The 15731-nt window shown below is 37.0% G+C and overlaps 1 protein-coding gene across 1 annotated transcript in view; it reads right to left on the bottom strand.

The window, feature by feature from the left end:
* Window positions 1-15731, bottom strand: part of LOC111874594 (basement membrane-specific heparan sulfate proteoglycan core protein) — a gene marked incomplete in the record, with an annotated part of 357246 nt that overhangs the window by 65716 nt on the left and 275799 nt on the right. The window contains 6 exon segments of the mRNA XM_033755519.1: window positions 2881-3061; window positions 3940-4085; window positions 9953-10243; window positions 12075-12246; window positions 14006-14272; window positions 14761-14916. Of these exon segments, the coding sequence (XP_033611410.1) occupies window positions 2881-3061; window positions 3940-4085; window positions 9953-10243; window positions 12075-12246; window positions 14006-14272; window positions 14761-14916 (1213 nt within the window).

Here is a 15731-nt window from a genome sequence, read left to right as displayed (position 1 = left end):
TTAAATTTAGAGCAAAAAAAGGAAAGATTTTAAAATTAGAACTGAAGATTTTATAAGTGCTAATTCAAAGAAATCAAAATTGACGTGTGTAAATAACAAAGACATCAAACAAATAAATTTTGGTAATAACGACAAAAAGAACAATCAAGAAGACCTGTGTCTTTAAATTTTAAATGTTAAACTAAGTGCAGTGTGACAGATACAGGCCGTTTGTGGCCGAAACATGTAGGTAAAGGAGAACAAAACAAAAGACCTATAATATATGGCTGCACTGAAGACGGAGTTGGTATCATGTATAATACCAATGTAGACTTAGACGATACTAATCTACATTTAATTCACTAAAGTGTTCGTTAAAATGTTTTAACAAAATTGTTTCAGCCACACAGGGCCATCTTCAGGCAACACATCATTAAGGATTCGATTGTTCTGCACACTTTGTCAATAGTATTCTTAAGGTACATCATTATCATTATTAATTTTGGTATTATGAGAATCACTGTATTTATTAAATATTGTATATTGTTGTATTTGGTAATACAAAGGACTGGAAGAACAAACATCCTATATTACCAAAATTAATAATAAAGATGATGTACCATAAGAGTACAGCTGACAAAGTGCGCAGTGCAGTGGATTCCCTAATGTGTTGCCTGAATATAGCCGTGTGTGGCTGATATATGTGGCGCATGAACATGGAATGTATATATATTTTAGTGACATTTTCAAACACTTTAAAGAATATTTTAGTGAATTAAATGTAGATTAGTGTCATCTAAATCTATAGTGATACTGTTGCATTACAGACGGTAGAAGACTAAGTGATAGTTCTCTATATTATGGAAATTATGAATCATTAAATACTGCAGCTTGTACTGGATTTACTTAAGATTAAATCTGACAGAGTTTCTAGCAATTCTAATACCTCTTTTGTGAGTAATTTCTGCTTTACACACCTGTATCTGACAAAAGAATGGGGAGACCTACAATTACAAAATATTAATATATGCCTGTAATCACTACTGAAAAGATAATGAAAAACATACACATTACGGCCAGTAGAATTACTGTTTTTTGTTTCTTCCTTTCTGTTTATTTTTAAAAACTTGACTGTCAAAGGCTACTTTCATCTGATAATAAGTTACTGAATTCATATAAAAAAAGAACTGTTCTATCAGATGCTGAGATACAGTTCCAGGAATTAAATAATCAACAAACTGCAAGGCAGACTATGACTCAGGTCAATTTTTATCATGTCAGGAAGCTCTTAAAATAGTATATTATGCCAAGGTGACAACTTAAGTATCCATCTTGACCTCCCAGTCCATGTGTGAAGTAGTTCCATTGTTTCATTCAACATAAGATACTGCTGAGCTTGAGCTGCATCACAGAATGAGAAGAACAGTTGAAGGAAGGCTGTAAATAACTGTTGGGCTGATGCATATTTTCAGCCCTTATACTGCTAGTTATCAAAGACCCTAATGTGTGGAACTTCCACAGAACAAACGCACTGCAGCATAAAATTTGGTAACTGTTAGAACACAAAAGGCTGAAGGGTGCAACTCAGTTTTGGAATACACATACATTTTACATGCAAATTTTTATTCAACTTACACCACTGGCCTTCAGTTAGGTGTTCCTGACAAGAATCTTGTAGCAGGATACTTCGTTTCATGCTGTATTTCTGGCAAGGTATGACCCATTATACCTATATCCTGGCGCATATAATACACGACATTTTGTGGGCTGGTTCTACCTTCTGTTCTTGAGGTGACCCTGCTTGTCACTTACACTGACAGATATTTCACTGCTTCTTAGTTTAAGATCAGTGACAATATTTGGAATTGAACTTTTTTGAGTTTTTATTGTTACACATGTACGGAAGATATATTCTGGATTGTGGTTTTCTGAATTAGAACATCACATGGTCTCATAGGTGATTACCTGTTACCTCTACATCCACTTCTATGCTGAAGATAGACAGTGAAGGTTCCTCCATAACACTGGTAACCACCTACTACCAGACTACACAGCATGATAACCAATAAAATTGTATCTTAAATTTTCACTGGCATAAAAACTTCAAATTCCCTAATTAATGTTACTTCCTATCTTGTGGTACAGGGAGCCATATGGAACTCATGTCTAACTTCTTGGCTCATGGCCCGTTCTACTCTTCTGATAAATACTGGTTCCTTCAGTTTCAAAGCAGAACTGTTTTAACTTTTTATGGATCATTTCTGCTTTATCCCTCTCAAACAGTGGAGGTGTCTATTGCACCATTGCCTAGTTATACATGTTACAATATTTAGTTCTTGTCTGATTGGTTTCTCTTAGTCTGTTTACTGTAGCCTGTAACAGCCCTTAGGAACCTTGTTCCAGCTGTCTCAGTGCAACTCTCCTGCTGTCTGGTTAGGGTCCAGCAACTGAGCCATACAGCAGTGTAAGTACAGTCATTACTGCATAAAACTTCTTGCTTTACCACTCAGTTTTCTCTTAACTGTGCCATAAATACTGTAAATTATTTAAATCAGGTGCTAATCTAAATAATAAACTAATTCGCTATAAAGATAAATAACTGAAGACCTGGAGCAAAGAATAAATGCAGAAGCCTAGAATCAAAACCCGTGAAGAATAGCAATTGGCATGCTGAAGAACAAACCACTAAATGCAATTCAACAGGCTCAATTATGATCAAGTGTAAGCAGTAAGAGAGCATATGGATACATACCTGGAGTGCTAATGTAACTTTCTGGGAAATCTACTTAAGCAGCATGTAAAGAAAGAAGACATGTAATCATTTCTGTGTCTGCTGAATCACTGCACTATACAAATACTTTTGTTTACTGTTACATTACTGCCACTGAACATCATGCTCACCTCCGACTGCCAGCTCAACTCTTTGAGTAACAACAGATTGGCCATCTGAAGCAGAGCAGATGTATATCCCTGAGTCAGAGACGTGAACATCTGTGATGACCAGAAGTCCTTGTCGGTCATCAAAGGCTCTGTCTCTTGGTAGATCTCCACCTTCCTTGCTCCACTGTAGTGTAACAGGTATCTAAACAGAAAAGATATATTTCTTTCTTACTACAGCATCATGAGTTGTAATATCATCTCATTTCACGACAGTCATCTGACATCAATACACCAGATGCTTAAAACAATATCAGCAGCATCTGAGTGTTAGAACTTTCATCAAAGAGACACATTCAGAACACCAGCATATGAGATCTGAGGACCTCACAATGGTGGAAATGAGGAGTGCTATCTTCTGGGGCACGTCACTACATAGTGTGGTAGTTTCTGCAAAGAGTTCTACCTCCTGGGATATTGTGCTGTGTAGTTCACTGAAAGTCAACTGACATTTCAGAGAAACATGTCAACTCCATCTTCAGGGTCAAAGAATGAACCACGCAAGAACCCAGCACTAAGAGATCTGCATGCCACCTGCTACATGGTGGTTTCTGCTTTGCCTATTCTTCGACCCTGAAGATAAGAGGCAATACAACACATTCCTCCGAAATTTTTGTTGACTTTCAACTAACTACGGAGTGTTGCAGCTCAGAAGACAGAATTTTTCATAACCACCACTGTCAGAACCTGAAATCTTGCACACTAGAAATTCACTGGCATTTTAGAGAAGTGGACTGTCTCCATCTTCAGACTAAAGAAGTAAATCCAGCAAGCAACTGTTTGCTTCATTGCTCGACTCATACTTCAAACTTCAAGAAGACAGTGCATACCTCTTAAACATTAGTAAACTTCTATCAGCCTACATGGCACCACATCCCAGAAGACAGCACTCTTCAAAATATAAACAATTTCTTACAAGCCAGGCCAGTAATGTGGCAAAAATCAGTCTAAAGACAAGCTAATTATTGTGACCTTTTGGCCAATTACTTTGTCACAACCCCACAAAAGAACAGCATAACAAACCTCCAAGATTGATCGGCCAGAACATCTGTAGCGAACAGTGCTGCCAACATCAACAATCTGTATAGTTGGCTCCGAAACAGAAATGATGATGGTTGGTTGGGGAGGTGGGGGTCGAGTAGGGGGATATGTAGTTGTTGGCCCTCCATCTGAAATAAATTCATGATTAGCATCAGAGTAAAAAATGTTCACACAATCCTAATTTTGTAAAGCAAAGTCCAACATGCTGGGTCACTACAGACAAGGCTCAGTCAAGTGGAAGTGCAAGCATTCATGTGTTTATTTAAAAATTATCCCCCTTATATGAAGGCACCATGCCTACTGTATCACCTGTTTGCTGGAATTATTTTTATAACCAGCTCTTTGTACAAATACTTCACAAATCCAGTTAACATATGAAACTATCACTGCAACATTTCCTGCAGGTGAAGTGAGAAAGGGAGTCTACAACAAAGGCTTCGAGATGTATGCGATGTTGTTTTCTTCACTTTTATCATCCTTTGTAATGTAAGTGAGTTAGACAGAGAGAAAATGACTACCAGAGGAAAGAACCATAGAGACTTTCATATGGAAAACAATACATTTCAACTACATTCCAATGTATTCTTTCAAAGAGTGTGGTAAGACTGAGCCCTCAACACTGTGGTTTCAAGTGGTTCTACTGGACCAGTCCCTAACAAGTCATTGTGACATGCTTGAAAGACAGACATGAACAATTAAATTCTAAGGATAAAAGTACTACTGCTTTACTTCTGAGAAAATCTCAACTGGTTTGAGGCGCCTCAGTGTTAATACACGAAGTTCTGGAATGAGTCTTAATTATACTCAACTTCTGGAATGTGTCCATAAAGGGTTTCATATTCATCAGGGGTGCTTCTGTGAACTCTTGCTCTGTAAGTGCCTTCCCTGCCTTTTCTAAGACATACTATGTCTATGTCTACAAACTATGTATATTTATTTTGTTAACTTATATTACTGAATGACGTGTCCAAATGTTATTATGTAGCAAAACGGATGAAAATAAAATACACAATACACAATACATATACACATACTAAACCCCTATACCTAAGCAATGATCAGAGTTTTGAATAAAAATGGAAATATAGAATGATCCTAACACTATGGTTGTATGGACACTTCAAACTTACTCTGTAGCCATCAGTACTGTCTAGATATCACTAAGTATGACAAATAGTTTAATGTTTTGAATTGCAACACTCTTCAATATTTGACAGCTATTTCTCAAATACTCAAATATGAACAAAGAAAACTGCAATCTAATAAAATTTTCATGTCATTAATAGCTACAACATTTTCAGTTTAAACATTATTTACTGAAACAAGTGTCTGGAAATATAATAAAGCCTATATCNCAGCCAAAATTGTAAACATCAAACATTATGATAAACTGTTTACCGAAAGCTGGGTTATTAAAACAGTATAAAACAAAAGTGACATATAAATATGCATATGCATACCTGTAAAATTAAAGTAAAAACACAATAGGAAGTAACTAAAGTAATGTAACATGACTTGGAAATGTTCCAGTCACTTTCATGTGTCCTGACATGAGAATAAGAGTGTAACATTGAATCCATGGCACAGTTTGAGTCTAGTAGAATTAACAGTTTCAGTATTCATTACATCTTTACTTCAGTATCTTTCCTAAATGATTATTATTATTTCATCCATAGCTGTAGAGAATTACAATTGGACATGTCAAATACGAGGGTCATACTGAAAGTCATGAGCAACAATTTTTTTGTAAAGTAACATGATTTATTATTGTCAAACTAAATACACCAAATCAATCTACAGACCTTTCTTTATTTTTCTACATAATCGCCACTTCTTTGTACACATTTCTCCCAGCGTTCTGGGAGTCTGAAAATTCCCCTTCTGTAAAATTCTGTTCCAGCCATCCAAAAACACTGACGCACTGCTTTCTGAATTGCCTCCATTGTCTCAAAACGTTGTCCATGCAGCTGATACTTCACAAATCCGAAAAGATGGTGGTCAGAGGATGTCAGATCAGGAATTGGGAGGGGTGGGGGTGGGAGGGGTGTGGAAGAACTTCCCACCCCATCTTTGCAATTGCTTCCAATGTGAGGCGAGTGGCATGGGGCAAGCGTTGTCATACAGGATGATGATGTTTTGTCCCCGACGTTTATCACGCAATGCACAACGAAGCTTGTGCAGCGTCCAGACATAACGAGCAGCACTGATGGTTTGCCCAGTTTCCAGGAATTCAGCCAGAATAAACCACTCTGCATCCCAGAATTCAGCCAGAATAAACCACTCTGCATCCCAGAACACTGTGCCCATCACCTTCGCAGCTGATGGCACTGTCTTTGCCTTCTCTTTTGATGGAGAATGCAAATGCTGCCATTCAATACTCTGGCGTTTCATTCCAACCTCGAAATGGTGAAACCAGCTTTCATCACCTGTCACAATACAGAGCAAAACATCATCGCCTTCGTGTCGATATCTCTGCAGCAGTTCTGAGGTGATGGCTTTTCGCTGACCTTCATGGTCTTCGTCCATAACCGCGGGACCCAACGAGCACAAACTTTCCTATAGCCCAAGCTTTCAATCATCTCCTGTACTGCACTGTGCCCTATTCCAAGTTTTCAGGGTACTGTGTCCACAGTCACATGCCTGTCATCTTGAATGATCTCATCCACTCTTTCCTTGTTGCGTTCAGTGGAGGCTATTCGAGAACGACCGCTCCGAGGCTCATCTTCAATGCTGGTGTTCCCATCTTTAAAACGTTTCACCCATTTTCGAACACTACTCGCACCCATGCACACACTTCCATAAGCATGCTGAAGTCTCTGGTGAATTTCTGCAGCAGGGATTTCCTCTTTCACAAAAAATTTGATGACAGCACGCTGGCGAAACGACATATCGTTGTTGGCCATTTTGTTAGGAGTGATACTGGTCATGTGATGCAAGCTACTGACATCACAAGACACTCAAGGATAACACAACAGCTAGTTCCACCTACCACCGTACCCTCTTTTAGTCTGCTGTTCCCAGGTTGCATGCAAAAAAAAGTTGCTCATGACTTTCGGTACGACCTACATGTATTAACATCATCACATCAAAAATAACATAACATTCACACAGTGATTTATCACTATAACACAGCAATACATTTTAAAATAGATTTTTAACTTAATTTATGAATAATAAATACTCCAAGAAAGACATAAGAATAAATATTTTAAACATACAGACATGATAAACAATATATACCTTAAACATCAATCAGCTATACTTAATTATAATTTGTTCAAGTCCATTCTGAGAAAATTCAGTTAAAGACATGGACACACCAATATAATTCTCCATGGATTTCCCCAAAGGTCAATTCTTTGGCCTTTGCTTTTCATAATCTACATAAATGACCTCCCTCTGACAATAGATACCTTATCAATACACATAATATTCAATGACATTAATGTCACAGCTTCTATCAAAGATCTCGATGATTTCTGTATATTATCACACAGAGACTTCTCTCATATAAGTAAACTGTTACTGCTACCGAACTGGCTCTGAATCTAGATAAATTAAATGTATCAAAATTTATAATAAATCATTTACCACAATATCCATTAAACTCTGGATATAACAATAAACATACAGAAGAGCCAATAAAACCAGAATTCCTTGATTTCAAAACTGATAACCATTTAAACTAGAAAAATCACATTATCATCTGGTTCCCAAGTTAAGCAGAGTATGTTATGTAGTGAGATCTGTGTTATACATCAGCATCACTGGCACTCACGAATCAATCAATTTTCTATTTATTACTTTACAATGAAGTATGGACTAACTTTCTGGTGAAATTTATCTAACATCAAAAGATATTTATACTACAAAAGAAAACTGCTAGAATCATGGAAGATGTAGATGTAAGCAGTGCTTGAGGTGGAATGAAAATAGAACCGGGATGGTTTTCCCCTTTTAATTCATAGACATTGCATTTACTGCCAAAGTAGTAATGGGATGCTTTTAAGCCATTTAGAAAAGAACAGGGATGCCATCCCGCCACATCCCGCCCCACCTCAAGCCCTGGACCTAAGTCTATTTAACAGCTTCCCTCTTCCATGTAAATATATATTTTCATGAATGAACGTCACTGTAAATAACCAGGAACATTTTCGGACTAATTCAGCTGTACAGTGTTAGCACAACAAACAAACAGACATTTTTATAGACAAATTACTAACTTCTCACGTTTTCAGGAAGTGCTGGCATCAACATTTTGAACAATCTACCATTTGGTATTACATATGAAAGGCATAATTTATAGTGATACTGTAATGACACTTAAATACAAATTCATTCTGGTCTGTTGATGAATTCATATTACCTAAAAATGAATCATAAGCTTCTTAAAGGTTTATATAAAGAGCGTAAGTGGAGACTACTGATGTATATGCATGGATCTACTAGAAACATTTAAATACCTTACATGAACCCCCTGTGAACTTTTATGTATTTTATGTGAAAGCTTCCGTTGTCCTCTCTCACTAATTTTGAATCCACAGATTTTAACACATGTATAAACAGCATCCATGTACCATATCAGTATCTGAAGAGAAGTAAAGTCTACAGTAACACCAACACCTGCACTCAAAAAAATCACAAGGGACAAGGTCTCACTGAAAGAACACAACTCACCAACTCAAACACAAATGCACATCAAGAGGACCTATATATATTTAACAACAGAAGACAGCAGTTTCCTCACCAAAAGATGTTAACACCTGGTGATGACCACATTGGTCGAAATATGTAGGGATGGACTTTCAAAGTTTTAAGAGTTAATACACTGTGCAGAATACAGTGTTGCAAGCGAGATTCTAACTAACTGACATTAAGTAGTTGATCTGTTATTAATATTCATAATGATGATCTCAATAATTGCATCTTTGTATTCAGTTAACCTTGAGGGAAAGATATTTGACAACATTCTGTATGAAGCTGATAACAGTGATATACCTTGATAATTACTACATTCAGTTTTATTGCCTCTCTTGTAAATTGATACAATAATATGACCTCCTCCACTGCTGAGATAATTTTTCCTTACTCTGAATGGCAACGATAAGTTTATGACAAGGAATTTTTCTCCTCTTTTGAATTAGTTCTGCTGGAATTAGAGCAATATCAGGAGATTTATACCTTTTCAGGTTTTCAATAGCCACTACCTTTCCATCTTCCTGACACAACTAATCCTATATATATTCAACAGCTGAGCTAATTACTTCACATATTCAAANAGTCTGCTTGACCGTGTCTCACGGTGTTGTCGCTTGCAGATTTACCTATACTTCTTCAACCCTGAAGATGGGGGCGATACGTTCCTCCGAAACGTCGGTTAACACCACATATACACGGTGCCAAATCCCAGAAGACTGCTTCCTTCATAGTCACCGCCATGAAAGCCTCAAATCTTACATCCTTACATTCTTGTTCTTACTGTCTGTTTCAATCACAAAATACTCCCTCTTTCTGTTCCTGCAATATCCGCATCCATTTGACTCAAATCCTGTAACCATTGGAATTCAGTGTATTTCCTTTGGATCTAACAGTTATCAGCATTCTTTGTCAATCCATGGCTTATACTGCTTCAATTTATAATACCCTAGACTCTCTTTCGACGAGATCTTGACTTTTTATCTAATACTTCCAAAAATCATAGTGATGTCACTGTTTCATCTAAGCTTTCCAGGGCTGTGAACCTGTTTCAGGTTTTAACTTCATATTGTTCTTTACCTCCCACACTGTTTAACTCACCGAGTTTTAATCTCTCCATATCTAAATTCAGAATAAAGACATGAAAGACAAACAAATGTACAAGAAAGAGCAGGTAATAGAAGAACTGGCAGACATCACTCAGAAAGAGGACATGACAACCCAAAGCATGAAGATTCCCATTGCTGAAGCACAGGCTGAGAAGAACATATAAGTGAGATGTTCTTCACAATTAGCAAACCTGGATGATGAATCATGGCCTTCAGAGTACCAATAGCAACGCCTTCTTTGTTGGAAACAGTGCAAGTAAGTCCTGTGTGGTCGGCACGGATCCACAGCTGGTACAGACTTTCTGCACCCCAGTCATACCTCCACACAGTGGGGTTAACATGCCCCCTGTGTGGCACTGTAACACTGGACACTTCTTCGAATTCAATAGTCATTTCCTCTTTACTGTTGTAGCTACATATGAAGTCAACCTTCGACCCAACTGGCTGGTTAACTAGATTTGGGTACAACTTCATTTCTAGACCTGGTCATTACAGAGCAACAGGAATAGTTATTTCAGATTAGCAGATGAACATAACAGGTTACTAAAAAACATAAAATTAAATTAAAATTAATAAAAGAGGCAACTTTAAGAACTGTTAATGCTTGCATAAAACCAGAAGGAATATTAACATTAGGGAAACTACATGATGTAAAAACAAGAACACGATAAAGGTTTGCAATTTAAGGTGACATTGGTATGTAAATCAAGATAGTGAATTTCAGGTATTAAGGTTCAAAGGGCACATGCATGGACAGATATATGATAAAGGGTGTATGCAAAGATGGCATAATAGGTCCTTGCAAGGTTTCCTAGTTTTGATCTGTGATGAGAATTAACAAACCAGTGAAAAATAAAATAAATAAGAAACAAACTTTGGAGAATGAATATAAACAAACATTTTTAATATTTTTAAGGATTGCATCCTGTTGCATATATACAATGAACATATATACAACACCTATACAACTTTGAAAGATAAGTTTTATATCGTTTTAAATATCAAATTGTGGATTTAGGATCACCTAATTATTAAATTAGGTTTGACCTATCATTATGAATATGACTGTATCACATGTATGATTTTTATGTTGATTTTTATTTTTAAGTTTTGTAAGTTTTGTATACATTATGAATCAAATAGAAACTAATTTGTATGAACCTTTTAGAAGAGTGGGAATCTTAATGTATCAATTCAGTAATAGTATGTGAGAAACTTGCAGCTCCTGAAGATGACCCATTTGGGGTCGATACATGTAGTGTGTGTTTTATAAATAAATAAATAATAAAGTATTGTTGCATTGCCAGTAAAAATTATACAACTTTCTTTAACTCATTTGATAATATAATTATAATCTTGCACTGCCAGGAATAGACCCTGGGCTGTCTGTGCTCTTGCAACTGCATACAGCTCAGACTATATAGTGTAAAACAGTATGATGACATGAACAATCTCTTGGACAAGATAAAGCAGAAAATTCTCTGACTTGAAATACTATTTCACACTTGTCTGCAGGAAATGAGGAATGCCATGAGAAACCTCAGTCATAATACTCAGCATCCTGGTCAAGATCTGAACTGGGGACCTCCCATATATAATTGAGGAGTGTTGCCACTCGGATGATTTCGGTCCTCACTCACCAAACATTAATGACACTTATCCATCATACAGGAGTTTCATACACTGGTGCAGGAGCCCATTCTACTGGCCATGGCACTCCCAACACAAGTGAGAACCCATATACCTGTAACTCAGTCGCATTTTGTGGTCCACATCTCAGCATTGTGTGAACGATGTGAACAGCAGACACACCTAGGGGAAGTCTGGTGAAGATCATTACACACTGGCACCACTATACACTAAATATCTGGGAGTTCATCACATTCAAATATGAATTTACCTCCAAAGTCCAAGACAACGCAAGTATGCATATCCCAGAACACACATGCAAGTCACACAGTACAGTAATCACATGAAAAACAGGAACTCCCCTTCTTTATATTACAAGAGAACTTCATGTTTGTGGGTTGTTTTATGTTTTATAGCACTGGAATGGTAGGCATGATGACATGGAAAGGATTTGGGAGTGATCATTGCTTAATCAAGGTACTACCCGAGAATTCGCCTGCAGCAATTGAGAAAATTCATGATAAACCTCAAACAGGATAGATAGCCTATGTCCCACCTTAGTTTCAAAGTGAGGACTCCCTGGATTTAAATTCAGGGGTTACTCCTGGGATAACCTATTTTGTACGAAACTTCTGAAATGTCCCTTGTACATAAACACATAAAAAGACTTTATTATTCACTTACCAACACTGTCACAGTATCGACCTGTGTATCCTGGCAGACACTTGCAAGTGACACGACCATCATATGAGAGAGAGCAACTCTCCTCCTTCGCATTGCAAGGACACTTCGTGCATGCACCAAGCACACTGGCAGAGCGATCGTTGAAGTCTCGATAATATCCCGTGGAACACAACTGAAATTCAGTACTACATTATCTTCCTGAACAGTTTCTCACTCTCCCTAATTCAAAATCTGAACACCAAAGGAATGCTTTACATCTACATACTAAGAAAAATTCCAAAAAGATATATCACATTACTTCGAACATAAGACGCACATTTTACAATTTTCTCCCACTGAAAATACGAATTGTCTTAAATTCGAAAAATGTGCACCTTTCTAATTTTTCCCCCAAAACTCACATTCAAAAAACTGGATGCTTCTTAAATTCAAGGGCGAATTATATCCAAAGTAATACAGTATATATTTATATTGTGTCATGAAGACACACTGCTAGGCTTTCAATAAGATCCACAGCTTTATCTGAAATAGAACAGCAACAATTTTTAACTCTATAAAGTGTGGTATCTGTAACAGATAACTATCTTTGCAACAGAAGAAAGTAAGTATCCACAAAAAATTAACAGATAACAAAATCAGAACCTAATTCATGAGGAAATTAAGAGACTGAATTCAGGTAATGCTTGCTACCATTCAGTCCAGAACCTTTTGTCTTCTCGTCTGCTGTCTAAAAACATAAAAATTAGAAGCTCTTTATTACAACCGTCAAAACACAACAAATATCAAGATCAGTGCCTAGTTTCAGCTCTGCTACATGTTTCGGCTATCAGTAGCCGTCATCAGGCAAATACGTGGTTAACATATATACACCACTGAACTGCAGTAATAGTAAAATTGGATACAATACTATTAATTATATAAAACACTTGATTTAAAATACAATAAATCAGATTATATAAAACAGAAGTTATAGTATAAAACATGAATAAAATTCTTAGACTGATGTTTTATATCATCGAATCAGTCATTGGTTTTGTAATTTCGTTGCGTTCCCACGGACAAATTGGAATATTCTATATTTTGTGTATATAAAATTGTATAGGAGGCTCATGATGAAGATGTAGTAAATTCATGTTAATTGTTTAGTCGGTGCCTCATCTTACAAAGTATTGTCCATTCTGTAGGGAATGACAACAATGACTCGATGCATGACAACAGGATGCATGAAATGAAAATCATAAAAATTAGAATATACAAAACTATAATTTTGCCTGTCATTCTGTATGGGTGTGAAACTTGGTGTCTAACAGTAAGGAAGGAAAATAGACTGATGGTGTCTGAGAACAGGGTGTTGAGGAGAATATTTGGACCAAAGAGAGATGAAGCGATGGGACTTTGGAGAAACTGCATAATGAAGTTCATAAATTGTACTCTTCTCCAAGTATAATTAGGAAGATCAAATAGCAGAGGATGAAATAGGTGGGGAATGTAGCATCTATGCGGGTGAAGAGGAATGCATAAAGCATATTGGTGGGAAAACCAGGAGGAAAGAAACCACTAGGAAGACCAAGATGTAGGTGTGCGGACAATATCAAAATGGAGCTTAGAGAGATAATATGGTACGGTATGGTATGGTATGGTATGGTATGGACTGAATTGAATTGATCTGGCTGAGGACAGGGACCAGTGGAGGGCTCTTGTAAACATGGTAATAAATCTTCGGGTTCCATAAAATGCTTGTGAGTTCTTGAGTAGCTGCACAACTAGCAGCTTCTCAAGAAGAGCTCAGCTCCATGAGTGCATTGAGTGAGTGAATGAGTGAAAGATTATTATATTACTAACAGAATTAGTTTCATATTTTGGAAAAATGAAGATATCAAAAACTAATAAAGCATAATGCATACATACATGGGCGCTCAACAATTGCTTACCTCACATGAAGTCCCTCTGTAGCCTGGGGGACAATGACAGTTCTCTACTTCAGTGACCAATCCCTGTTCTGTGTACTGTGGGACAGCAGTGTCCAGAGAGACATCACTGATATAAGTACTCCTCGTCTGTGAGCTGAGTGAGGCCCGAACCAAGATGGCTTCAACGTCAGACAAGACAGTAAGCAGATCAGCCCTAGATGCCACTTTCTGTCCTGCTACCTGGTCCAAACGACGCCATACATTCTCCACCAATGGTATAGAGAAAGTCTGAAATTACAGGAAATGATACAAAACAATTTTATACATATGGGTGGTTTCTACAAAAGCGTCTTGCAGAACAAACAGCTGGTAATCCTGCAAAGATTTATATCATACTCACTCTGTGACACACATGAAGAAAAATATATGCCAATAAACTAAAACCAACCAATCAATCAAATTTTTTCTCCAGTTACCTGACGAATGAAAGAAGTCTGCTCAGTAGTTGATCTGCTATGTCAAAACCCACAGTGATGACCTCCAATAATTTCATCTATATACTCGTATGCACTTAACCTTGAGAGAAGGACATTGGATAAAATTTTGTAAGAAATTGATAGCAGTGATATCCCATGATAATTACTATACTCAGTTTTATCAACCTTCTCGTGAACTGGTAAAATAATGGACTCCTTCCACTGATCAGGCAAGTCTCCCTTATTCCAAACAGAAATAATGAGTTTATGGATCAACAAGACATAACAAATACAACCAACCACTGCTCGATCAGAAATAACTTCATTTATATTGGTCCAGTAAACAGAGATGCCACTGCCATAGATGATAACATCAGTGTCAGAAGAGGGGCTTGCACCAGCAGGCTGGTTTCTGTACAGCTGCGTCACTGTCAGGTTGCCACCATACGAGGTAATCTGAAAGAAGAAAAAGCCATGTCCTCAGACAAACATTTTTTTATGTCCTGGATACTTCTGTATCACATTCACATTTTGGGCAGAAGTAGCAATCACAAATGAGATATTTCTCTGTAATGCACTTACACTTTTAGGAGTGGTGTGGCATGTCATGCCCACAAATCAAAACATCTTTACACTGGACTATATGTGTGTGACTGCCATCATCATATAAGTATTTAGGGTGTCCCACATATACTTTAAAAGAACTCTTTTATCCAGCACTGAATAAAAAATGTTTTGGATAAGGTTTGTCTGGTGTCAAGGAAGATACAAAATCATATACAATTTGTTTATAACATTTGTTTGCTAATGACATATCAAAGTCACTAGCACTTTTTAAAATGGCACCTATATTTTTTTGTTTCACATATATAAAACTATCATTATAAAGTGCTATTCTGATTATAACAATATGCAACATCAGTCAAATATCGGAAATGTCAACTGGAATGAATAACTTGGTAGTTTGTGCCAACAGAAGGATGTACAAAAGTTGTTCAAAGTGTTGGCTGAAGTTCATGCAGAGTTGCAATTGCTGGATGAATGACTGCCTTGATCAATCAGTTACTTGTAGTTTCATGACGCACACTCATCAATAACACACTGCAGCATATGATACAGTGTTCTTGGAATATCCTGGTAGGCATTTCTTTTAAATTCCTCTCCACCTTCCACAAAAAAGGTGTGATGTCAGGAGAATGAGCAAGCCAAGTTCCACAGCTTATGACACAATGGAGCACCTCTTCTACACCTTTCTGTTGGCTCAAAATACA

This window comes from Cryptotermes secundus, unplaced genomic scaffold (genome assembly GCF_002891405.2).
Source record: "Cryptotermes secundus unplaced genomic scaffold, Csec_1.0 scaffold1415, whole genome shotgun sequence".
In the NCBI taxonomy this organism is placed as follows: Eukaryota; Metazoa; Arthropoda; class Insecta; order Blattodea; family Kalotermitidae; genus Cryptotermes; species Cryptotermes secundus.
This window is presented reverse-complemented; position numbering and strand designations above follow the sequence as displayed.